Source organism: Mus pahari, chromosome 10 (genome assembly GCF_900095145.1).
Source record: "Mus pahari chromosome 10, PAHARI_EIJ_v1.1, whole genome shotgun sequence".
NCBI classification, from domain to species: Eukaryota; Metazoa; Chordata; class Mammalia; order Rodentia; family Muridae; genus Mus; species Mus pahari.
The window spans coordinates 92,390,469-92,417,120 of NC_034599.1; the positions used below are offsets into that span (position 1 = coordinate 92,390,469).

Here is a 26,652-nt window from a genome sequence, read left to right on the forward strand (position 1 = left end):
GGAAGGGGGAAGGGGGAAGGGAAGGGAAAAGGAAGGGAAGGAAGGGAGGAAAAGAGGAAGGAGGACTGGAAATGAGTAGTCTTTCAGAGAATGTTCAAGGCTGTTGATTAAGTTCCCAGTAACAGGAAGGAAAAAAAGAAGAAGAAAAGAAGAGATGGCTGGAGGAAGGAGGGAAAATTCTCCAAGTCTAGAACGAGATCTAGACATCATGGTATCTGAGGTATTTGAACCCTCCAAGCAGAAAGGCCTGGAAGAGAACCCTTCCCTGGCCCCATGTCATCCTAAATTGAAATGTGAATTGTTCAGAGAAACGACAGAATGCTCCAAGCCAAGAAGGGCAAAGCCAGTGCTGTTCAGAGCCACTCAGGCTGACAGGAGCAAGAGGCTGGAAATATGATTTGTTCACTGGATGTGACCACAGTGGACACTGTGCCCTCACAGGGGTACAGGGGGTGAGAATTAAATTCTAAACAGCAGGAGAATTAGCGAGCAGTATCAGAATGCCCTGGGTTAAGACGGTGTCTATCAAAATGGAACATTCCAGAAAAAAAATCAAATCCAGGCAATTATATGAAGATTCTCCAGGGTAGATTATTATAGTAAGGGACTTGCAGCCTTCCTCATTTCTGCTCTAGATGGCTCTAAACCATGTCCCACCCCTCCCTCCCTTTCTCCCCCCCCCCCCCCCGTCTCCTCAGAAAACACTAGTATGTTTTCAAGCCTAGTTGCACTGAAGATGAACCATAGAAACTGGTAACTGTCCCTTTATCTTTACAGGAAACTTGACTTGGGAAATTTCAGCCAAGTTTAAAATGTATCAAGAAGGTGGGAGTACTCGTTAGACTCAGATGAAAACGAGGCTTGGAAACAGAACACTGGCTTGTGGGTAATGTTCTCGAGTGTGTAAACAGGATTTTAATGGGACCTGAGCCATTCCTGCAGAAAGACCACCAGGACTCAGAACACAGACAGAATCTAATAATAGGGGCTACTACCTATGTAGCCTAAATTGGCCACATATTCACCATCCTTCTGCCTCATCATAAGTGCTGGGGTTACCGGTATGCATGATGGGTCCTTGCATTTTAAAAAATGCTCCCTACCCCCACACTGCCCACTGCAGCCCCAGCTGCCAGAGAAGGCCCAGCAACATACTGTATTAGATGTATTCTTTAGGAATTACCAAGTCATTCTGTCTTGTTAAAAAAAAAAAATGAGCCAATACATTATGGACTTGAAACAGAGGGCAGAGTTCCCTTTTACATTCTGCTCTGGCTTAGCGCAGGCTGTCTGTCTTCAGACCCACCAGAAGAGGATGTCAGAGCTCATTACATGTGGTTATGAGCCACCATGTGGTTGCTGGGATTTGAATTCAGGACCTTTGGAAGAGCAGTCAGTGCTCTTACCCGCTGAGCCATCTTGCCAGCCTGCGCTAACCCAGAGCAGAATGTAAAAGGGAGCTCTGCCCTCTGTTTCAAGTCCATAATGTATTTATTTATTTATTATTATACATAAGTACACTGTAGCTGTATAATAATAAATCTTAAAAAGAAAGAAATAGCACTACTTTGCTTTTCTGTTCTACCATTTAGTTAACAATTCTGGCTGTGGCTGGATGTGTTCATTCTGTGCCTTTCTCTTTGTTTGTTTTTTCGAGAAAGGGTTTCTGTGTAGCTAGCCCTTGCTGTCCTGGAACTCACTCTGTAGACCAGGCTGGCCTCGAACTCAGAAATCCACCTGCCTCTACCTCCCGGGTGCTGGGATTAAAGGTGTACACCACCATGCCTGGCCTGTGCCTTTCTCTTAAGGTAGCTTGGACTATCCAAGGCTTAGAGCGGCTGGGTGTCCAGTGAGTTAGGATTTCTGTCAGTCAGCCTGTATCTGACCAAGCATTTGAAATCTCTGGACAGATGCTAAGCACAAGCTAACATGGAACAAGGCAGGGACAAATGAATCATCCTGCTCCCTGAGTGGCAGTGCTCTGGGAAAAAAGCAAGAGGCTCACTTACATGCCTTGAGCTCCAGTCCCCAGCTCTTGGACCCTGCACCCCAGGAAGCTCCCTTGCAGAGGCTCCCTCCACTCCTAGCTCCTGCTCCTGTCCAGTATCCTCCCCAGTGGCCCCACAGGAGCAGAAGTAATGCTGGGGACCTAATGGCCCTTACTTACCTGTGACTCCACACAGTAACAGGAAGCCCAGCAGAAACACCATGGTGACTGTCCAGTGGGGCTGCAGCGCCAAGAACTCAGCTGTCGCTCTGGGTCCGAGATTCCCTAGGAATCTATTGGCACCAGGATTCCCCATCCAACTGGGCAGGTGCTTCTGGTCCCTGTGCCAGCCCCACCCCCATGTAGGGTTACCAGGGCAACCTGGCACCTCCCAGTGCTGCCTGAGCTGAGTTTCTTGAATCCACCTGTTTAGCTGTTGGGAGTTTGTGCTCCTTGCCCTCTCCTGGGCCCTGCCTTCCCTCCAGAAACTCATGGCAAGCCACTGCTGCACAGCACAACTTGCACCACTGAATCAACTGGGTAGGCATGGCCAGTCACCTTCAGTCCCACCTTCTACAGTTCTCTGCAGAGCCTGGTCTGGCGTTCTAAGGGGGCAGGAGAATTGGGCGGCTGCATTAGCAGTCTTTTTACAGGGGCAGGTATGAGGTGACTTTTCTCTAAGGTCCCAAACCTGCAACTGGGGCTCAGGGGATTTCTGTTGTGTTAAAGACGACTCCATCAGTGAAGTTTGTCAACTGAACTAGTGAGATTGAAAAGTGTGAGCTCTGCAGGGCTGACTGAAGGATGGGAGGTGTGAGCACTGACTGGAAGATCTTCTGAGTTAGGGAGGATCCTCAGGGTCAATTACATCATCCTGCTGCTTATTCTGGGTTGCCCCCCCCCCCCCCCGACAATGTCCATGTAGCTGCAGAGACTCAGGGTTGCACCTCCGAAGCAGCAGCTGTGGTGCGGCAATAGACCTGGGCACCATCTGGGTGAGTTATTTAGAAATGGCTCTACAGCGTGGGGACACACACACACACACACACACACACACACACACACACACACAGTTTCCTGCTTGGCACATAGCAAGGAATGAACATAACATGCTGGGCCTGGCGGTAGTGGTGCACAGCTTTCATCCCAGCACTGGGAGGCAGAGGCAGGCGGATTTCTGAGTTCAAGGTCAGCCTGGTCCACATAGTGAGTTCCAGGACAGCCAGGGCTGCACAGAAAAACCCTGTCTCAAGAGAAAAAACAAAACAAAACAAAAAACAAAAACAAAAAACAAAAAAACCAACCCCTTTTTGTTGGGCCAGAAAGGATAAGGGACATTAATCAATTAGATTAACTCAGCTGCAATACTGGCTACACAATAAATTTACATGGAGAACATGTTTATTCAAAGACCAAGGGCAGAGCCACACTCTAATTTAACTTGGTAGAATTCTGTTGACTTAAGATGAGTCCACATACAGATGGGAGATATGATGGACCTGGGGAACAACCTCTTAGCCAAGGAAACAAGAACCCTCCCAGCAACCAGTGCAGGCGCACAGTCAGCTACTGGTGCAGGCACGCAGAATTTTGGAATTTAAATCTTTACCTCATTACATTTTATGAATTAGAAAAAGATTGAAGTCACTCACTGTCACACTGCTGAAGACTGTGTGGTGTTTTCTTACTCAAGTGGAAGGTAACATGGAAGGAAGATGTAGGCAAGTGGGGATCAGCCAGGCAATCTTGAGGTAGGTGCTCGAAGATATTGTAAATAAGATATTGCTTCAGAGAAACCTGGAGATTAGAGAACTGGTACCCTCCCAAATTGATTGGAGATTAGAGAACTGGTACCCTCCCAAATTGGATGACTTCTCCACTCTAAAATCTAAAATTCCTTCCATCTATTCCAGCCTGCTTATTAAATAGGTAATGAAATTATATTACATCAACTTCAGTTGGTGGTACCCCCACATACCTTCTGTGGCTGTGATGAACACCACGACCAAAGGGAACTTGGGGAGGAAAGAGTTTATTTCAGCTTACAATTCCACATCACAGGCCAGGAATATACAGGGCAGGAACTGAAGAGGCCATGGAGGAATGTCGCTCGCTCAGTTTACTCTCTTATACTACCTAGGACTAGCATTCCCATGGTCTGGAACCTTCCACATCAATCACTAAGAAGATGCCCTACAGGCCTTCCTTCATCCTGATCTTATAGAGGCACTTTCCAAGAACGTCAAGTAACCCTCTGGCAGAAGTTGCAGCATAAGCGTGTGGCTTTATGCCCCAAGGGGGTCAAGGCAGGTATATAAAACACATGTTGAAGACCTGACCCTTCTTTTAGGAGCACCCATTGAACCACAGGACAATGAATGGTATCCTAAGGGTTCTAATTTTAGGGAGGCACAGAGCCACAACACTTGGGCTCATATCTGACTAATCTGAGTCAGTTACGATGAGACTCAGTTAACACACACACACACACACACACGCACGCACGCACGCACGCACGCACGCACGCACGCACGCACGCACGCACGCACGCACGCACGCGCGCGCGCAGGAACAGAGTGATCACCGTCCACATGTGAGCTGATGATCCCCCAGCTGTGCTGCCTGGAGATCTGTTAACTCTAGTCTGTCATCCTCCAAATACTAACACCAAGGTCTCAAAGCCAACCTGGAGTGCGTCTGGGCCTTTGGCTGGGGGCCAGAGAGAGAAAATGTGCTGCATAACAAGCTTGGCATTTAAAGAGATGTAAAATATAGCTTGCTCAAAGTCAAAGCGGTGGCTATTCAGTCTTTGTTCAAGCAGATGTTAGTACAGCCTAGAGTGTTAATTCATTCTGGAATGTGGTTAGCTTTCTGCCTTCCGTCTTCTCAGACAGAGACAAGCAATTCAGCAAGTATGGATGGAGCACGGTCAGTGTCTAGCTACTGAGCCACACTGCCCTGGCTTTCCCGTGTGCATGTGCGCGCACACACATGTAGTGCAGCAGAGTCTGGGGACATGAGGTGGTAACAGCAAACTGTCGGAAACATCTCCTCCTCTTAGGCTTGCATCCTCCTGGTGCAAGAAGCCTCCCCGGCTATCCATGTGTGCTAGAAAACAAGGGGAAGCTGGGCAGAGACCCTGAGCCAAGCCCACTCCTGAGGCTGGTTTGTCCACTGATGTGGTCATTTGGGAGAATCCCAGTGGGAGCAGGTTGCAAAGACTCTGTGCTTCCCAAAAAGAAGACGCCCACATGCCCCCAAACAGACGAAACCACCCATTTATTTGACTGAGAACATTAAGAAGGACAACAAAATTAAACACTCTTTAATAAAATTCCTATAGAAAACTGAAGTCACAGGGCAAGTACTCAGTTGTTTTCCATGCCACTGAGGATTGAGGGCTCCCACATGTCTTTGGAGAAGAAGCAGTAGTTTTGCTGGATCCTGACATCCATTTACACAGCAAACCAGTAGTTCCTATTGCACATGCTAACACCACTTGTCACCTAGCACCCTGGCTATATGGTACCTCAACAAATAAATTAAAGATTTCCATGTGGCATGAATCCACGTCAATTTGAACTAATACCATTGAAAAATCACATTGTTATACATTTTAATAAATACATTAAGAACAGCTGGCACATTACTAAAATACTGAAATTTAGGTTTCGAGTTTATTCCATAAATAGATTCCTTTTCATTTGCTCGCTTCCTTGGATACATCTGCTCAAGTATTGTGTTCTATGAAATGAACTCTCAGAGCTACGCAGAGAAACCGCATTCATGGCGCCTCAGTACTGAAGCAGCTGGAAGAACTTGATCCACAGTGAACTGAAGAGTAACTTAGGGAAAAACTCTGCTTTTTTGTAAAACTTGAAAACACAGGCTGAAGAATACCAAAGAAACATCTTTTTATATAGAACTCCCACTAGAAATTTTATAAATATATATGCAGCATATATATATATATATTATATATATATATTATATTTGCCCCACCAATAGATTCTCAGTGAGTCTGGCTGAAATGATGCCATCATGATAAATATTAACAAAATTAGTGAGTTTTCACAGGTTTAAAATATTTCCTTTGAAAAATAATAAGTTCAACATAATCAATGTAATTTGTAGCTCACACAATTTAAAAGGAGAGGGAGAGACCTTTCTTAGAACAGTTCCCAGCCCCCAAATGTGGTAAGTTGTTGGCTGAGTCGCAGTACTTGGTCACAACACTGAAAAGAAGTATTTACACCTCTCTGGTAAAGTACCAAATACTGAAGAAAAGAAAGAAAAGATCCCCAGCAGTCCCTAGTAGCATTCCTGGCGTGCAAGGTCAGCAGGAAGGGGCCTCCATGCTGCTGCTGTTCATGATGAGTCCTGGAAGCGCTTGAGAACAGAGGGTGGGCATGGGGTGGTTCAGACTAGGCTCTGTGGGACGCCGTGTTTTGAACTTCACTCTGAGCTTCAGGACTTCATTCCCTTTGCATTTCTGGCAGGGTCATGTTCAATAGTGCAAGTGCAAAATGGAAAGAAAACGAACAGGCAAGTGCGGCAGAGCAGGGCGGACGCTAAGACCTGTAGTCTTTCCGCACTGTGTGAGCCATCCAGTTCACTTTAGTAGTCCAGCTTTCCCTGAGGGCCTCGTCAAACTTCTGCTTGAACTGCTTCAGTGCTTCCTCCTCAGTCTTCCCTAAGGCAAGAGAGTCCTAAAACCGAGAGTGAGAGAGAGAGGTGTGTGACATCACCCACCCTGGACAGAGACATGCAAATAGGTCATCTACAAGATGCTGGTGTGGCCAGTCTCTCCATCCATTAGACAGTTCCATGTCTCCATGTGGATGTCACCTGCAGAGCAGGATGAACACCAAGGAAGGACAACAATATGGCCTTAGCAAAGGAATTTTGAGGATGAAATTAATTTGTAATTATTGCAAGACACTCAGCTGCTTTTCTGCTCTGATGACTGAAGGTCAAAGGCAAACCAGTGGAAACCAAACTGCCGGCAGCTACCACCCCAGTGTGTGGGCCAGCACGGTAGCATGCCCTTCCACTGTGGAGAAACCATTTACATTACAAACTCCTTCACGTGAACATCACAGGCTTTTTTTTTTCTTTTTCTTTTTGGCAAACATGACTGGAGGTTGGTATCTCTTAAGTCATCTTTATAAAAATAATTTATAACATGTGCATGCTTGTGAGCATGAGTCTGTGTGTGTGTGTGTGTGTGTGCATGTATGTGTGTGTGTGTCAGTGTGCGCGTGTGTATGTGTGTATGTGGTGTGTGAGTGCGCGCATTTTGGAGCAGATCCAGAGCAGGGAGTCGGTTCTCTTTCCAGGGACTGAACTCAGAGCTTCAGTCTTGGCAGCAGGCCACCCTCCCTGAGCCATCTTGACAGTTACCATTAGACAAAAATAATTTTTAAAGTTTTTTTGAGAGAGGGTATGTGTAGCCCTGCATGTCCTGGAAATCCTTTTGTAGACCAGGCTGGCCTTGAACTCAGAGATCCACCTGCTGCCTATCTAGAGAGTGCTGGCATTAAAGGCAGGTGCCACCACTGTCTGGCTCCTTCGCCTGGACATTTTGAATGGCGCTCTAACTGAACCCTGTGCCCACAAAGTCTAACACACATACAGAGAACGGTGTTTTACCTTAAGATACTGTATATCTTTGACCGACGTGAGCTCGGGCAGCCCTGCAGTCAACATCAGCGCAAACAGGGTGATGAAGAGGTTCCCATGCCGCCGTAAAATCAGGTACGCATCTTCACAGCACTGGCGGAACCTTGAGTTGAAGAAGCAACCCGGAGCATGGCATTGGAGGGAGGTGGGACATTTGCAAAGGAAAGCAAGACACCTTTAGAGCGAGGGCACCTCCACGTGTGCTTCAGCTAATGTGTGCCTATCTGAAAAGAGTCCCCAGACTATAATTTACATAATTCAAGCTTCTTACAACCACAGGTCTCTCTTCAAACCAGAAAATAATTAAGATTCTACAGTAATAGGCAAGGCAAGAACAATCCACACGCCACATTCCCCTGACCACTTAGTTCCTTCTGTCCACACTGATGACCACAAAACAGTGACAGTGACGGTCCCAAGGCCTTTTTGAGAGCCCTCCTGGGCTCGGGCTTAGTAATCTCCTCGGTCCCTGAAGTAGCTGATGCTGTGCAGTCCTGTCTGTTTCTCTCTTTTTCCCCTTTAAGACAACAGTGGTCACAAGCCATCCAACCCAATTCCCACAGAAATATTATCATCAGTCTTTATTGAACAGAGTCTGGTATCCACGCGGCACACCTCTGCTTACTACTCAAATACTTTTGCCCTCATTAAAACTTTTGTTCACGGGGCTGGTGAGATGGCTCAGCGGGTAAGAGCACCCGACTGTTCTGCCAAAAGGTCCTGAGTTCAAGTCCCAGCAACCACATGGTGGCTCACAACCACCCTGAACAAGATCTGACTCCCCTTTCTGGAGTGTATGAAGACAGCTACAGTGTGCTTACATAAATAAATAAATAAATCAAAAAAAAAAAAAGAGTCTCCTCTGTATTTCTTAAAAAAAAAAACAAAAAAAAAACTTTTGTTCACATATATTTATTCATTCATCCACGCCTTTGTTTATCTAGTGTGTGTGTGTGTGTGTGTGCGAGCGCGCACATGTGTGTGTGTGTGTGTGTGTGTGTGTGTGTGTGTGTGTGTAGCAGGGGCCAGGGGACAATGGTTCTCCTTGCACCATGGAATTCTGAGGCTCAAACACTGAGCCCAAGCCTAGTGGCAAGCACCATTTCCTGCTGAGCCATTTCTTCAACACCTTTTGTCCACATTAAGATAAAGGAACAGAGGCAATATAAGTACATTCAAGCAACAATGCTTACATCAAACCCAGTCTCCCTCTCTTGTTCCGCACACAGAACAATATCAAAAAACCTGCTCTCCTAGCATCTTCCTGTCAAATATTAGTTTTGGGATAAAATTTTCTGAAACAGGTAGAAAGTATGCTAAAACACTGTAACATCAAATTTCTAGTATTCTCTTTATCTCCTTCCTGGTCACTTCTGAACTGGTGAGGGATCTGACAGTAACTCCTCCCCACACCCAAATCTTCTGTTATCTGACCACGAATCTCCCAGATCTAAATAGTCCTCAGCTAGTGTGATGCATAGCATTAACTGCCCACTGACAGGATCTAGAGCAGATGGGAGATGGGCCTCTGGGCGTGCCTGCGACTGTTAGCCTTGAGCATGTTTGATCTGGGGGAGCACTAGGTGCACTGCTCCCTGGCTAGAGGAGGAGAAGTGAGCAGCAGCAGGCAGTGCTCCCAGCTTCTGGGCCGTGACACAAGGTGACCGCCCCCTCCTCAAGCTCCTGTTCCTACGACTTTCCCACAAGCCCCTAAACTGTGAGCCAAAAAAGTCCTTTCTCCTGTATGTTGCTGTTATCGGGGTATTGTATCACAGCAGCAGGAAAGTACTAAGACATTAGGAAATGTGAGGCAGCTGGTCAGAAGTGGTAGATATTCCTCCTGAACAGAGGGCAATACTCACCTGCCAAATTTTTCAGTGTTTCCAGTTTTTCCTTGTTGAATGACATGAATGAAGTCGTAAGTAAGAATAAAAGGTACTCGCTCCCTTTTAATGCCAAATTTAGATTTGAAATTTCCAAGAATATGCCCAAAATCTATGTGGAAGAGCTGTAAAAACAAATGGGATTTTATTTTCCAAGTGAGTCTCAAATATTCCTATTTGGCATGACTTCTGTAGTGCAAAGTCCTAACTAAATTTATCACCTGCTTGAGCCGCTTGCTTGACCCAAGGACTCCACTGTATGCACTGCTGGGTGCACAGCATCTCTGGTCTCCACCCACTTGATGCTGTAGCACCACCCTCTTACCCTTATTTGGAACAGCTTGAACTATCTTGAAAAATGGCAAACATTTCAAGTATCTGGTTTAGACTGGCTTTGGTGGCTATCTTTTTTTCTGAGAAACGCGGCATAGGTCTGTAATGTCACTTCTCAGAGGCCATGTCGGGAGACAGAGAGGCTGAGGCCAGTGAGAGCCCTTTTAAAAAGCACACAACAAAACCAGGACAATGAGGTCCACAGCCTGAGACCCTGGATATCAGCAGGGGCAGGGGGGCGGGGGCGGGGGCAGAGGCAGGTGGTCTCTGCGGGTCTGAAATCAGCTTGGTCTATACATGAGTTCCAGACAGCCAGGGCTACCTAGTAAGTCCCTATCTTTAGAAAAAAAAAATCTATTCCAGGGCTGGAGAGATGGCTCAGGAACTTGCTACTAAGCCTTATGACAAGTTTGATTCTCCACAAACATAGATACAAAAATAAATGTAGCTTTAAAAAAATGTCTATTCCATCTTATACTTGCTTGCTTTCTGTTGAAGGCTAGAGTCATCTTTCCTCCAAGCTATAAAGGCTAATAACTTACTGTCTTACAAAGTTTCCAACACAGCTATTAAAAACTTTTGAAAGGCACTTGCCATGAAACCTGACAACTTAAGTTCTATCCCCCAACCTACGTGGTGGAAAGAAAACTGACTTTAGCTTCTATAGGTGTGCAGCACGCGCGCGCGCGCACGCACACACACACACACACACACACACACACATGTACCTTTGCCCTGATGAAGCACCTAGTGTCTGTGAGTCAGAAAAATCAGTTTTTTCTTAAACTACATCTTCTGGGTCCTTCTGTTGGGCTGGGGTAGGGGAGAGGACAACTACTCTGTAACAAACTCCCACAAGCCCACGTTCAATCCTTTCTGTGTCTCTACCTCGAGCTGTGCCGGTCCCTCTAGATCCTCGGTTTTTCTGACACTGCTGTGGCTCTCTAAGACACTCAGGTGTCCATCCTCAACTCTGCTGGGCACTGAAACTCGTCCCTCTTACTGCTGTCTTTCTTCCTCTGGATTCTCTTCCTATCATCATTTACTCTTAGATTTACAGAAGTTTCTGAACACTCTACATGGGGTATCTATCGGGGAAAGCATATATAAGCCAAAGGACTCAATTTGTAACCACAAGTTAGAGAGAGTCTAAGTTTGGATATAAGGCTCAATTATCAAAGCTCCAGCAGACCACAGCATCTCCTAAGAGGTGGGAAATTCTGTTTTCCAGTCAGCACACCTCTGATCCCAACACTCAGTGAATACTCAGAGGCAGGCATATTTCAGTGAGTTCAAAACCAGCCTGGTCTACACAGGGACCACAGCTATCACCACATCTATATGTTATTGCCTACCCCAGAGCTACATTACATGCTAACCCAGAGATTTCCACTATGGCATGCCTCTAGTTGACAGCATCTAAGCATAGCTAAATTGAAAATTTATCCAAGTGTTTTATCTGTGTATAATATAAAAAATATTACAAATAACACTTAGTTGCTTATGAACAATTTAAACAGTTTTTATTTGAAATTAAATCACATCACCTGGCTTCCCTAGCTACCTCAGAAAGATACTACCTATATTTCTCCCAACTCCTACTACGATGATCAAGTTTGATGGTTAAAACAAAACAAAACAAAACCAGACTTGGGGTTGGAGAGACCGATCATTGATCGGTGGCTGAGAGCGCTGGCTGGAGCTTATAGCTTCTCTGTAAGAAGCTGTCTGTCTCAGGGGAGCTGACACCTCCTTCTGGCTTCTACAGGCACCAGACCTGCACATGTACACAAACATACATACAGGTACACAAATTAAACTAAAAAAGAAAACAGATTACTCAGGTTCCATCCTGATTTCATTATTTTTTCATCATTGGTTATTTTTAAAAAGATCTTATTCATTTTTATTGTATTTGCATTGAGTGTTTTTGCCCACGTGTATGTATGTGTACCACATGTATGCCTGGTGCCTATAGGACCAGAAGATGGTGTCAAACCTCCTACTAGAACTGGAGTTATAGACAGTTTTGAGCCACCATGTGGGCGTTGGGAAAGGAACCTGGGTCCTCTGGAGGAGTAGTGAGTTGTCTTATCTGCTCAAGTCCCCAATTGGTTATCTTGTTAATTTTTCACTTATTAGTTTGAAACAGGGTCTCAAACAAGCAAATCTTCTGCCTCAGACTTCTGAGTGCTGTGATTACAGGTACCTATCATCAAATTAGGTCCAAATATAAATTCTTGCAATAAAAAGATAGGCTACTGTTAAATAATAGCAACTGTTAAACATTTAAATAAACGCTTAGCACTAGATCCTACACATAAAGCAAGTGGCGTCTAGAGTGGGGTTGTGTGCAGTAAGGCCATCAGCGTTCTTACTGGCAGGTGATGCTTATAAGAGATTCTCTCGACAGAGTTGGCAGGAAGGGGAAAGAAAAGACAAAACACATGCTACCATCACTGAGACCGCAGCCTCTGCAGTGCGGCTTACCTGGCCCGTTTTCTTCACCATGATGTTGTCGCTGTGCCTGTCACCAATGCCGAGGACATAAGAGGCTACACAGTAGCCAGCACAGGACAAGGTGAACTCCTCAATTGCTCGGTCCAGGTCATCCCTGGAGACAGAGAAGTGACAGGAGTTAGAACTCCAGTTTGGGGGATGAGGACTAAGCCCCACTGATGCTCAGGGAGCGCATAGCACCAAGCTGCCAAGCAGAGTGAGCCTGGGAAAGCAGATATGTCAGGCTGACGGCCAAGGCATTGCCTAGCAGAGCCCCAGTCATGTGTCCCTGTGTCTCAGGAGTCCTGTTTCAGCAGGTCTTAGTTTACACAAAAGGTATTGTAAGAGACACCATGGGTTTTGTTGGATCATCCTTGGGCCTGGGGACATTTTTACCAGCTTCTGTTTTGGTTTTTAGCTTTGGAAGGCAAAGTCTTACTCTACAGCCCGGCTAGCATGAAAATCACCGTGGAGCTTGCCAGGTCTTGAACCCATTGCAGTTCTTTCTTCTGTCAGCCTCCTAACTGCTGAGTTACAGGAGGAAGCCATTCCAGTCAGAGTGGCCTCAGATTAGAATCCAGGCTTCCGAGCCCCAGTCAGAAGTAAGGACACAGAACCTTCATAGAAGGCTGTGAGACTGAAACTGCTCCACTCGAAGCCCTGAACAATGTGATGTTAAGTGACGACATTTGAGCTGATCTTAAGTATTTGGCCAATAGTGCCTGGAAAGCACCTCCTTCACAGTGAGATCCTTACTTCCTAGAAGAGCGGTGCGGTCCATCACCTTAACCACAGATAACATGTATTACTCTTACAGTGTTACTGAAGCGGGGTCTCATGGCTGTCTTCTGCCTCCACCTCCTGAATCCTGAGATTACAGGCATGTGTCCCTGTCCAGCTGTCTGTGGCATCAAACCCAGGGCTTTGCGAATACCAGGAAAGCAAGCCACTAACTGATGTATATCCCAACTCTGTAACACCACTTTAAATATTTTTCTTTTAGTTTGGAGAGATCAGACTATAAACTTCAATCATAAAGGTAACCTGACGGGACTGGGAAGACGGCTTCGTGGCTCAGGGCATTTGCTGTTCTCCTGAAGGATCCGAGCTTGGTTCCCCACACCCACACTGTGGTTCACAGTCAACTGTAACTCCAGCTTCATAGCATCTAAACCCTTCTTCTGGACTCCTTGGGCACATGTACTCATGTGCACATACCCACACACAGACACACACGTACACTTAATTAAAATAACAGTAAGGCTAGGCATGACAGCACACACCTTTGATCTCAGCTCTTGAGGGGCAGAGGCAGAAAATCTATCTCTGTAGTCTACAGCATGAGTTCAAGGACAGCCAGGACTACAAAGCAGCCCCATCTCCAAAAACTAAACAAAGCAAATAAATCTTATAAATGAACCTATGAGAACCCTAAGTTCATAATTACATAAGCTGATGCAAGTAAACAAGAGAACTTCAGTCCATATCTTAAAAACACATCCTAGCGTACTGAAGAGCTTCTATACTTTGCCATGAAGTTTTAAGACTTTAATAAAGGCCCATGAATGTGCTGAATGAAGCAATGCAGACACTCCCCCTGAGCAGGCAGGGCTTCTGTCCCATCACCATAAGCTGTCAGCGTTCCTATGAGAGAGGCAGAGGACACACTCACCCAGAGTTGTACTCCTTGAGCCAGTTCAGGAGTGCGTCTTTGTTGAAGGCTGCTGTGGCAGCCACATTACTACTGTTCAGCTGAATGTCAGCGATTGTCTCAGAGGTGCTCACAACCTCAATGAGGCCAGAGCGATCTCCTGTTGCTAAACAGCCGTAGGGGAGCATCCTGAAAAGGAGAGCAGACATAAGAGGCCCTGCTCTCCATGAGAGGAAACATCCATTTTGTAAGTTTTATCCTTTGATTTAAAAGAAAAGAGTTTTATTATTGACAGCTTGTCAGTCAGTAACGCCATATGGAAAACGGAACTTGGACCAACAGACAGAATGGTTTACCAGAATGTTGCAGCTAAGTGCATCATTTTCTGTATAATTATGCTTATGAAACATTCGAATATTCACTGCACTGATAAAGAGGAGAATACCCTACAAGAACTCACCCCTTTTACTCTAAAGCCCCAGAACCAGAATCATTCTTTTTTCCGAGACAGGGTTTCTCTGTGTAGCCCTGGCTGTCCTGGAACTCACTCTGTAGGCCAGCCTCAAACTCAAGAGATCCTCCTGAGTGCTGGACTTAAGACATTTGGTACCAACACTCAACTTTCTCCAATTTTCTAAAAACTATATTATAAAAAGAGTGATTTGTGGAAAGGCAAGAAGCTTCAGTGAGAAAGTGCTTGGTGTCAAACCTAATAATGAAGCCGGGCAGTGGTGGCGCACGCCTTTAATCCCAGCACTCGGGAAGCAGAGGCAGGCGGATTTCTGAGTTCGAGGCCAGCCTGGTCTACAAAGTGAGTTCCAGGACAGCCAGGGCTACACAGAGAAACCCTGTCTCAAAAAACCTAAAACAAACAAACAAACAAACAAACAAAAACAAACCTAATAATGACTTGAACTCAATCCTTTGAACCAGCATGCTGGAAAGCAGGGACAGATTCCTGCAAGCTGACCTCAGATTCACGCATAAGCCTCAGGACATACACATACACAAATCATTTTGTTGTTATGGTTGTTTGTTTGTTTGTTTTAGAGACAGGGTTTTTCTATGTAGCCCTGGCTTTCCTGGAATTCACTCTGTAGACCAGGCTGGCCTCGAACTCAGAAATCTGCCTGCCTCTGCCTCCCAAGTGCTGGGATTAAAGGCGTGCACCACCACTGCCTGGCACAAACCATTTTTTAAAGAATTATTTGGGCTGGTCATGGTGGCACATGCTTGAACTGCCAGTGCTTGGGGGTGGGAATTTAAGGTCAACCTGGGTTCCATGAAACATTTGCTTAAAACAAAAAGAGAGGAAAAAGAATACGCTGGTAATGGAGTGTACTATTTTGGGAGATTCAAAGAGACACTAAATTAACTACAGAAAATAGGAACAAAGCAGGGCATGGTGGGACCTGGCTGTAAGATTCATCCATTATTACATAGCAGTCTGAAGCCAGCCTGGGCTACAGGAGACCTTAGCCCAACCAAGCAACCAACAGACATAATGTATGGGTTCGGGAAACGGTTGGGTGCAGCTATGTGGCACATTTCCTATCTGATGTCAGACATGATTCAGAAATAAGCAGTCCTGCTCTCACTAAGCTTACGAAGCATGAGGCACAATGTGAGTGAGTGTGGTCATCGAGGAAAGCCCTGGCAGGGGGAGGGCTCAGCACCGCTGCTCTTACAGAGGATGGAAGAAGTTCAGTTCACCCACATCACACAGTTTACAACCAGCTCCAGGGGGGATCTAAGGCCCTCTTTTGGTTTCTCTCTCTCTCTCTCTCTCTTGGAGACAGGGTTTCTCTGTATAGNCCTGGCTGTCCTGGAACTCACTCTGTAGACCAGGCTGTCCTCGAACTCAGAAATCTGCCTGCCTCTGCCTCCCGAGTGCTGGGATTAAAGGCATGCGCCCCCCCGCCCGGTTTTTTTTTTTTTTTTTTTGGTCTCTTGAAGGCACTGCACTAACATGCACAAACTACACAAATAGTCATAATTCAAAACTCTCTTAAAATTTTAAAAGATCTCTAAGATAAACAGATGGCTAAGTGGGTAAAAATGCTTTCTATGTGTAAATGTAAGGACCTCAGTTCAGATCTCCCAAAATCTACATAAAAACCAGGTGTGCTGAGGAGACAAGGAAGGGGAAATTGATGGGGATTGCTGGCCAACAACCTAACTCCAGGTTCAGTGAGACACTCTCTCCCAAAGGAATAAGGTAGAGAGAGATAGGTGGGTACCTGGCCTCTTCCTCTGGCCTTTTGTGTGCCCCTCATGCACCCCTCTTCCCAGAGAGCTGAAGGCTTGTCTGATCTACACAGTAAGATCAAGGCCAATCTGAGCAACTTAGAAAAGCCCTACACTTCACCAAAGACCTTCGAGGGATGACTGGACAGGAGGACTCTGGGATAGGGCCAGAAAGAACACATGAGCAAGGCGAGAAAAAGATGTGACATACTGGAAAGCCGGCGTGGGGTCCTGCAATTCATGTGAGGGTTAGAGAGAGAGAGAGAAATTGGGGTGTGGGGGTATGGGGTGGGGGTACATGAGTCTAGTAGTGTGTATCACAATCCAGTAAAAGGATTAGTTTCTAAAATTACTTCTAAAAAAGAATTTAATTATTACATATTCCTTTACATGAGAAAAACACTGTCAGATGACATTCTGGTAGACAAATACTAATCAATTGTTTTAGACCTATATTACTTTCTTCTCTTCTTTTAAAAAGACAACTAAGGAATGATAAGTTTTTTTACTAGTGCTTCTCAGCCTATTGTGACACAACGCATGCAAAGCAAACAGGGCTGGTGAGCTTTCTTGCTTTTCTGCATCCCCTCGGATCCCAGTTACAGCCCAAACTGGGCAAAAGTCCAACAACTTCCTCTTCAAAAGCAAGCAATGATGAAAGCAATCAGTGACTTAAAGATGGGCTTTCACAATGGGAAGGAAAAAACATCCTCATCTGAAAGACAGTTTGACAGAAGTCATGCTGGGGACAAGCTTAGACCCACCCCAGCCCTACCCCTAGTGATCACATGAGGGCCTCTGTCCAGTGTTTATAAAGGACATGCTAGCACTTTCAACATTACCCTCCTTTCTCACACTCTCTGACCTAAGAAGATGCTACCTTCACGGGAGATTCTAGAACAAGACAAGACACACAATGCTAGAGGGATGGAGGAAGGCACCACACAGATCCAAGTCTGCCGAGTACCTCTCCCCACTGTGAAGGTCAGACTGCAAACCCTCCTTTACCTAGCGTTTGAATTACTCTCACATGCTTCCCTGCCAATACCAATATCATTAACATCTTACATTTAACTTTTGCATGGTCTCTGGTAAGTGAAAAAATTCCATCAGTAGAGACAGCACTATAGGGGGTTGGTGGGAGGGGGAAAGGCAAGTGGGTTCTTGGTGAGCTTGAGACCAGTCTGGTCTCCAGGACAGCCAGGACTGCAGAGTAGAGAGTTCCTGTTTCCTCCTGCCTGCCTAAAAAACCTTCCATCAATAAAACTCAGATATAGATGTGAATGAAGACACCTATCCCCACTCCTTTTTTTGGGCATGTAGCTCTGGGACGAGGGCCCAGGCGAATGCCAAACCAAATGTCAGGCAGATTTGAGGTTGACAACTGTTCAGTAGGCAGGGAAAACTGACTGCTAACTGTGAAGCAAAAGACAAGGCATCTCAGCATATTTATGCCTTACAAATGCTCCACTGACATGAGAGACACCAGAGCAACACGACACAGAGAGAATTGAGATGAGCATACGCAGTTCTGTTACTAGAAGCAGGGCACTGTTACAGTACTAAAATAGTAACACGTAGGATGTACCAAATACTTGACAAAGAAGAGTGCATGCTGCCCAGAAGAAAAACAAACACAGCAGGCACGCTGGAGTGGGTATTTATAGACAGTCACGGAGAGTGGTGAGAAGGAGAGAGGAGGTCAGAGTTCAAAGGGCCAGCAACATCCCACTGGACACTTGGTGTTTCCTATTGCACAGGAACCGAGCACACACCCAGCACTCCCACACATGGCTGCCTCCCTTTTTCTGAGGTTACAATGAAGTTCATGATGCTAAATGCAAGCCAACTCTGGGTAGAATGAAAAGAACCAGAATGGAGAGAAAATGGCTGGGTTGGAGTTTTCAGTTAGGGTGATGAGACTAAGAAGTCAGTCTGCAGCTCAGGCTCTGTAACCCAGAAAGGCCCATTATCTGGACAAACCTGCAGTTATGTTAGTAAAGCATAACAGAATTAAATCCTGTGTCTATGTGTGCCGTGGCTCTCCTTCCGCCATGACATTTGGGGACTGAATTCAGACACTAGGCTTGTGCTGCAAGCAGGATTACTCACTGAGAGATCTCACTGGCCCCTGAGTTGCTTCTTGGTAGGAATTTGGTCACAACACCAACAAAAGATTGGTGTATGCCTTATGAGTGAGTGAGAAAGAAAGAAAGAAAGAGAGAAAGAGAGAAAGAGAGAGAGAGAGAGAGAGAGAGAGAGAGAGAGAGAGAGAGAGAGAGAGAGAGAGAAAGGAAGAAAGAGAGAAGAAGGAGGAAGAGGAAGAGGGAGGGAGGAAGGGGGAAAAAGCTAACTGTGTTAAAGTAGTTAATTAGAAATGTGTAAGTTAAAAGAACAATGTATCACATATGGTGACTGCTGGGTTCTTTTCAGGTTTGAGAGCAGGATTCTGAAGCTGGAAGAAGTGGACACATGTCCCCATCCTTCCTAACCCAGAGCTATCTCCAACTGCTAAGTACTTGAAAATAAAAATGTAGTTGGCGCACGCCTTTAATCCCAGGACTTNGGAGGCAGAGGCAGGCGGATTTCTGAGTTCGAGGCCAGCCTAGTCTACAGAGTGAGTTCCAGGACAGCCAGGGCTACACAGAGAAACCCTGTCTCGGAAAAAAAAAAAAAAAAAAAAAAAAAAAAGCTGTTTCTTCCAAGGAAGTCTCTCTCGCTAGGGAAACTAACTACTCTTAAGCGTGGCTGCATGCCCAGCAGATGGCTGACGGGAAATGACCCACAATAGTGTATTTGTCTTATAGTATCAGGGCTTTTATATTTAATTTTTATAAAATTTTTAATCTTATTATGTTTTTCCCCTTCCTTTACCCTGCATGCCCTCTGAATATACTGGATTCCAGTTCCGTGTTTTCACGGGACTCCTGAGTGTGAGGTGGGTGGGGCACTGTCTCTTGGGGAAAGGGGAGTCTTTTCCTTCTGTCTGTCTGTTTTGCCCAATTCTGGTGTGTTAGTTTCATTGTATCGTATTATATTCTATCTTACCATTATCCTTTAGAAGCCTGTTTGTCTCCTAGTGAGAGATGGGAAAGGGTAATTCTGGAAGGAGGGGAGAGGCGGGGAGAGCTAGGAGGTACAGAAAGAGGAGAAATTCTAATCTGGATATGTGATTTGAGGGGAAAAAAAAATCTATTTTCAACAAAAGGGAACAAATTCAGATCTCTCTTATTGCAATCACATTTACAGTTTCATGAAAGGAAAAAAAAATCACACTTGATTGCTCTAACTTAAGGAAACTGGAAAAAGTACCTTCTAGAAGGATCTAAAAACAAACACTCTTCCTTTAAAACACAAACAAGGCAGCAAGTGAGATAATCCAGTGGATGTAATGCTTGCTGCTAAGCCCAACAATCTGACTCTTGATCCCCAGACCCACAGGAGGAGGAAGCCACCCCCTAAAAGGTCTTCTGACCTCCACATGTGCCCCCTGGGATATAAATGTGCATCTGTGCATGCACACACACAAATGTCCCCTAAAAGGTCTTCTGACCTCCACATGTGCCCCCTGGGATATAAATGTGCATCTGTGCATGCACACACACAAATGTTTAAAAGAAGAACCATAAAGGCATTTTGAGAATTGTCATACTTTGGCAAACAAAGGGTTAATGAACATGAATTTGCATACTACTCTCTCACTTTGTTAGGCCAATAAAATACAGAAAGACATGGACTTAAAAGAGTCGTGACAATCCTGGATTTGAGTCGGGCACTATTTGATATTTTTGTAACCTCTGCTTTAACATCACTACTGTCGCAGCTTTCTCACATGGAGCTGTGAGGTTTGCAGGCGGTGATCCATGTGAAGCCCATGGAGCGCCTGTCAGTCAATACACAGCAACGGTTTCAATCTTTGTACAAAAGAGTTCAACAGAGTGTGAAGACACATGACTGGAATCCCAGCACTTGGGACACTGAGGCAGGAGGATGATGAATTCAAGGTCATCTCTCCCTGTAGAGTAAGTTCAATATCACCCTGAACTCCACAATGGATCCTGTCTCAAACCAACACTACCAAGCTTGAAACTACCCTGGCGTGTGACTCTGGATGTTTGTCCAAGTTGTGTCACAGTGTAAACCTACCCATTCCCAGGAACCTCAGCACATATAGTTTTAAGTCTGATGAGGTTCCAATAGGGCAGTGACTAGAAGCACACTGTGAAGAGCTCACTTAACTATTACTATGAACAATAACTAAAATAGCAGAAGGAAGGACTAAACAGGGAAAACATCGTGGAATAAGCAAATGCTCTGGAATGCTCACCGCAGGTCCAAGCCAGCTTCTTTCCATAGCAGATCCATCAGGCGCAGCATCTGCAGCGTCAGCATGTCCTGCCGCAAATCTAAGGGAAACAGCCGCTATGTTACACACACTTGCACTCTCATGCCCCTCGCCCACTAACTCAGTACCAGGCATTCAGTCAGATTCAGTCATTACCAAGCACTGTACTTTCCCTCCAATTTCAATCTTGCCATATTCACTGTATCAAACAGGCTCAGCGATTAGCATGTCCCTGTACAGTTTCAGAAAGTAAAATTTCAACCATTTCCCATGTATGAACTACTGTGCCAAATTTCTACTACACATGCCACATTGTTAACTTTTCCTGCCTTTAATACTATACAGAAAACTTCTATGAATCATATGGGTTAGTGCATTAAGAGTCCAGAAAACTGTAAGGGTCAAATCTATTTATGATCCTCTCTATGAGAGTGTCCAGTCTCAGCACTCAGGAGTCGGAAGCATGAAGTCAACAATTTTGAAGCCAGTCTGGCTATATCATGAGATCTTGAGCCAAAATAATAATGAATAATAAAAGTTAAAGAATACTTTCAACCTACATGATGGTCACACTTGTAACCCCAGTACTTGGGAAGTGCAAAAGGTTGGGTCAGCAGAGACTGCCAGGACATTCTTGGCTACAAAGTGAGTTCAAGGACAACCTGGGCTACATAAAAACACCTCTTTTCTCCCGACCTCCTCAAAGAGTACTTTCAGATAAAACCATGTCAAAGTAATAACAAGCTATCTATTTTATCACAAAGTCCTTTAAGGACTCTGGTATGAGATGAAGAACCTAAAGCTAATCAGTTGTAGGGCTTGCTTGTGGCCATACAACTTACAAGCTAGGACTGCCTTTGGCTGTTGCGATACCTGAGGGGCATTTCTTTATGAAGTCTGGGTCATCAGCTCAGTTACAACCTGAAGCTCTGGCAAGGATATCAAAGCTGTTGGCACTGAACAGAACACATGAACACACACTGAGAGAGCCTTACTTTTTTTTACAAGCTTGGCATCAAAAGATTTACCACTTGTATTTTACAGAGCAAAATGGGAAGGCTTATCAGGTCAGTAAATAAACTGTACAAGGAATTCCAGGAAGGAGTGGCTCCTGGAGTGTGCTGAGCTGACCCCGTGAGCACTGGCAGCTGCATCTTGCCTGCTATCATACTGTCACACACACTTTGAACATGCTGAGACATACTGGGACTTACCGTCACCATTTTTAAAGATCACTCCAACCGAGTCCTCTCCAAAGGCTCTGCTGCTGTAGACCAGCCACAGGGGCTTCATCTTGGAGTCCATGTATTTGCACTTTTCAACACTGAAATCAGCAAGGGGGAATCAGCCACTTCACACAACAGTGTGCACAGCTACATAAGTGTTCTGAGGCACCAGGCTTGCAAACTCCTCAGGTGAGAACCAGAAAACTTCTGTGTAAGAAGGAACCCAAGGGCAGCTCTGGCTGGCATAGACTGATGCCCAGAGATGAAGCCCATGCCTAGGATCTGACTCTCCTCTGGCTCCACTTGTAATCCCTCCTTGTTTTGCGTACTTTCTTAATGTTACCATATTTAGTAGTGGGTAAAAGATTAGAATATACTGCTGTATTAAAATCAGGACTACATCTGGCTTCTTTTAAAGACACTTTTAATTTATGTGTGTATGTGTATGTGAGGACTATAGAGGACAGAAGAGGCCATCAGGTCCCCTGGAGCTATTGTGAGCCCGTGAGTCTACAGAATAAGTGCTGGGAAACAAAGCACTTGTAAATGCCGAGCCACATCTCCAGCCCAGATCCTTGAGTTTATAATGGATCAATTCTGAATACTTTTGTTAACACAAATTATAATCTTCCATTTCTGTATGAAAAGTGAGAAATAGTCTAGAGACACACTTAAATTTCATTTTAGAGTAGGAAGTCAGTAAATAATTTGTGGTTTCCAATGTTTTGCTCATATAGGATATTCAGTTCTCAGAGCCTGATATAATAGTCAGGAGTGTGGTATATGCCTGTGTTACTTGCATTAAGCAGGCAGGAAGATTATGTGTTCAAAACCAGCCTGCCTACATAGAGAGTCTAAGGCTAGCCTGGGCTTCATAAGACCATGTATGAAAACTAACTTGAGCTGGAGAGATGGCTCAGTGGTTAAAAGCATATATAGCTCTTAGAGAGGACCAAGTTTAGTTCCCAGCACCCAAGTCATCAGCTTACAATAGCCTGTAAGCCAAGCTCCAGGGGATCTGATGCCTCTGGCCACTGTGAACACCTGCAGTCATGTACTCAGACTCTCCACCCAAATTAAATTACATATTTTTTTTTAAAACTAACTTCTATATGTTAAGTTATATACATTGAAAGAAATTAATTTGCAATATTACTAGCCCCACAGAGAAATCTAGCTAATAGTTATACAGCCCAATGAATATAAACACAGTTACTGAAGACTCAAGACTTTTCTTCTGTAGTTCCTTTGACTTCCCTGGGCTAACAGCCAGCCCCACCCACTCTCTAGCACACTGAGTCAGAAGCCTCTTCTGCATTGGTATCCCATGGAGCACAGACAGTCACTTACTAGAGCTCTGAGAGGATAACGCACGGGTTCAGCGGCGACTGCAGGTCCGAGAGCGCCTCCCGGTAAGCACTCTGTTTTAAGCACGTGTGCATGGCCTCCTTTCCTTTAGCTCTGTTCAGCTTCATGGCATTCAGTTTGATTAAACTATTTAAAGTTTTTAACTTATTGAGTGCTTCGACCTGGAAAATAAGGTTCCCCACCCCCAAATTCGCTTATGGTTAAAAATGTCATGATATCATGCAGTCACATTCATCAGTAGCTCTAACAAAACACATACACAACCAGGCTGAAGTAAAAACCCTGAGTATAAGGGTTTTACAAGGGCTGGAGAGATGGCTCAGTGGTTAAGAGCACTGACTGCTCTTCTGAAGGTCCCGAGTTCAAATCTCAGAAACCACATGGTGGCTCACAACCACTGGTAATGAGATCTGACATCCTCTTCTGATGCATCTGAAGTCAGTTACAGTGTACTTATGTATAATAATAAATAAATCTTTGGGCTGGAGCAAGCAGGGACTGAGGGACCGGAGTGAGCAGAGCAAGCACAGGTCCTAAATATTCAATTCCCAACAATCACATGAAGGCTCACAACCATCTGTACAGCTACAGTGTACTCACATATATAAAATAAATGAATACATCTTTAAAAGAAAAAGATCTGAAAATGTTTATTTAAAAAAGAAGGGTTTTCAAACAGTGAGTTATTACCATTTATTAGTCAAGGTATCACTTCTAAACCCTTTATTAAAAGACGTGTTATAAACTTGAGAAAAGTAAGCAGGCATAAACTATGGGTATTTTCAGATAGATATGAATCTGTATTCAACACTACACTTCATGGAGTAGTAGGATTCGGAACACCTCAATCTGAACTGCTCAATTTAGCCCCCACCACAGGACAGGGGGTCTGTGCAGAATCCACCCACCATTCCTGAAACTGTACTAAGGTACTGAACCCTTAGTGCCAACTTGTATGTGCTTTTCTCTCTGTCTTAGACACAGCCTTTCATCAACCCAGGCTGCTGAGCCTCCCTAAGAACTGTACAGCTATGTGTTAACGTGCCTGGAGATCCCTGTCATCAGCTGTCTGAAATCCGCTGCTTTCTTTCTACTGCCAAGACAACAAAAAGAGATTATAATTCAAGGTATTTGTCCAATTTAAAATCGCTTCTTTTAAGCTGGGTACAGTGATACATGCCTTTAATCCCAGTACTTGGGGGCTGGGGGGGGGGGCAGGTATGAGCAGATCTCTGTGTTTGAGGCCAGCCTGGTCAACAAAGTGAGTTCCATGACAGCCAGAGCTACATAGAGAAATGTTGTCTCAACATTTTTTTTCCCGCTTTTTTTTTTTTTTTTTTTTTTTTAAGATTTGTCTTGGGCTGGAGAGATGGCTCAGCAATTAAGAAAACTGACTGCTCTTTTAATAGTCCTGAGTTCAATTCCCAGAGACCACATGGTGGCTCACAACCATCTGTATAGGGAGCCAACGCCCCTTATTTATATGAGTACACCAGCAACAGTGTACTCATATAAATAAAGAAATAAATCTTTAAAAAATTAAAGACTTGTCTTATTTTTAAGTGTGTCTATGTGCCTATGCCTGAGTATATGGGTGTATGCCATATGAATGAAGGTGCCCACTGAGTCTAGAAGAGGGTGCCAGATCCCCTGGAACTGGAATTACAGGTGGTTGTGAGCCACCTGACATGGATATAGGGAACTGAACCTGGATTTGCTACAAGGACAAGTTCTCATAACTAAGGCATCTCTCAGATCTGGGAAAACATACAAACAAATAAGCCAAAACAAACAAACTGCTTTGTACTTGTAGCATAGCAATGGCCAACTAGATCAAAACCATTATTTGTAAAAGCCATTTAGTCAAGCATGGTAGTACATGCTTTTAATTACTATATACATAGTGGGAAGAGAGAGAAGGATGAGTATAGTCAGAGGCAGGACGACCTCTGTGAGTTCAAGGCCAGCCTGGTCTACATAGTGAGTTTCAGGCCAGCCAGGGATACAGCAAGACCCTGTCTCACTCAATCAATCAGGTAAGGAAACAATAAACACCCGCGTTAGCCAGCTGTAATGAACACCCACCATGCCAGTACTCAGGAAGCAGAGGCAGGAGAACACAAGTTTGACAACAATTTGGTTTACATAACAAGTTCCTGGCCAGGCAGGGCAATTACAAAGACACCACCTTACTCTCCCCACAGAAGTTCTTGTTAATACTTAATAACTGGGAGTCCAATCATATATTATATAAAACTCATGAGAATATAATAACCATAAACCAGGAGGAACTTTACATGTCATTAAAACTAGAAACAACAAATAATAACACACATATAAAGAAAAATGCCAAATATGTGAGGTACACATATACATTGGTTTGTAATCCCACTTTCAGGGAATTTATTTTGTATCATGTTTTCATTTTAAAATTTGGCTTCTGTGCAAGAAAACCATTCAGACTATGTATGGATGTAGATTCTAGCATATAGTTTCCAAAGATTGTCTGAGACCTCACTCGTATAAAAAACTAAGATGGTTCTATGTAGCTTATGATAAAAACAAGATGGCCAGCGCTTGCCAAGTTAGCCATCTGTCAAAACCACAGGCACTCCATTTGTTAACAGCTTCAGGAGCTGTGCAAATACTGGCAACAAGAGAACCAGATGAAGACTGGGCTATGAAACCAGACCTTTCTAAACTGTCAAACTAGAATGCCTTCCATGTTTGTACAGTTGGTAACTGCTATGCCCCACTGCTAACTGGGCTGATCTTCTTTTCCTGAACAGTATCCTAAGTGGCCATAAGTCAAAAAATACTTTTTTTTAAGTATTTCAACAATTGCCATTTTACAACTTTATAATGATAAACTTTATAATGATACCATGGTGGGCTGGCAGAGTAGTTCAGTAAGTAAAGTACTTGTGGCCAAGCCTGGAGATCTGAGTTCCACTTCCAGAACTGAGCATTCTAACAAGTTCCCCTCTGACTTTCACCCCTGCGCTCCCACCCCACCATGGAAAGGGTACAGAATCTTTCTCTTATAGTCAAGAAAACAGTAATGACTGCTCCTGGTGGGAAAGTTCCAGGCCAGCCTAGGCAACTCAGTGAGACCCTGTCTCACTCAAAGTCGACTTTCTTAGAAACAGGGGTGGGCTGATTTGGAGACTGGGCCTGAAGAGATGGCTCATGGTCAAGTGTGCTTGCAGAAAACTGGAGTTAGGTTCCTAGCACTCACACTGGTCAGCTCACAAACACCCGTAACTCCAGCTCTAGGGGACCTGACCCCATACTCTAGCATCTGTGACTATCTGCACATAGAAAAGGGCTGGGCTTTAATCCCAGCACTTGGGAGGCAGAGGCAGGTGGATTTCTGAGTCCGAGGCCAGCCTGGTCTACAGAGTGAGTTCCAGGACAGCCAGGGCTACACA

General features: G+C 44.7%; 1 protein-coding gene across 3 annotated transcripts in view; it reads right to left on the minus strand.

Moving 5' to 3' along the window:
- Positions 1-5,202: 5,202 nt before the first annotated feature.
- Pik3cb (phosphatidylinositol-4,5-bisphosphate 3-kinase catalytic subunit beta) overlaps positions 5,203-26,652 on the minus strand; it is a 97,693-nt gene continuing 76,243 nt past the window's right edge. For 2 of the 3 annotated variants that reach the window (XM_021206060.2, XM_029543420.1), the window contains exons 17-24: positions 23,204-23,382; positions 21,842-21,951; positions 20,610-20,688; positions 14,057-14,224; positions 12,376-12,499; positions 9,532-9,677; positions 7,640-7,772; positions 5,204-6,696 (exon numbers count right to left, since the gene is read on the minus strand). In XM_021206060.2, coding sequence (XP_021061719.1) covers positions 6,559-6,696; positions 7,640-7,772; positions 9,532-9,677; positions 12,376-12,499; positions 14,057-14,224; positions 20,610-20,688; positions 21,842-21,951; positions 23,204-23,382 — 1,077 coding nt within the window. In that variant the 3' untranslated portion in view covers positions 5,204-6,558. Of the gene's footprint in view, positions 6,697-7,639; positions 7,773-9,531; positions 9,678-12,375; positions 12,500-14,056; positions 14,225-20,609; positions 20,689-21,841; positions 21,952-23,203; positions 23,383-26,652 lie in introns of all 3 variants that reach the window. The other variant, XM_029543421.1, reaches the window with a different exon arrangement.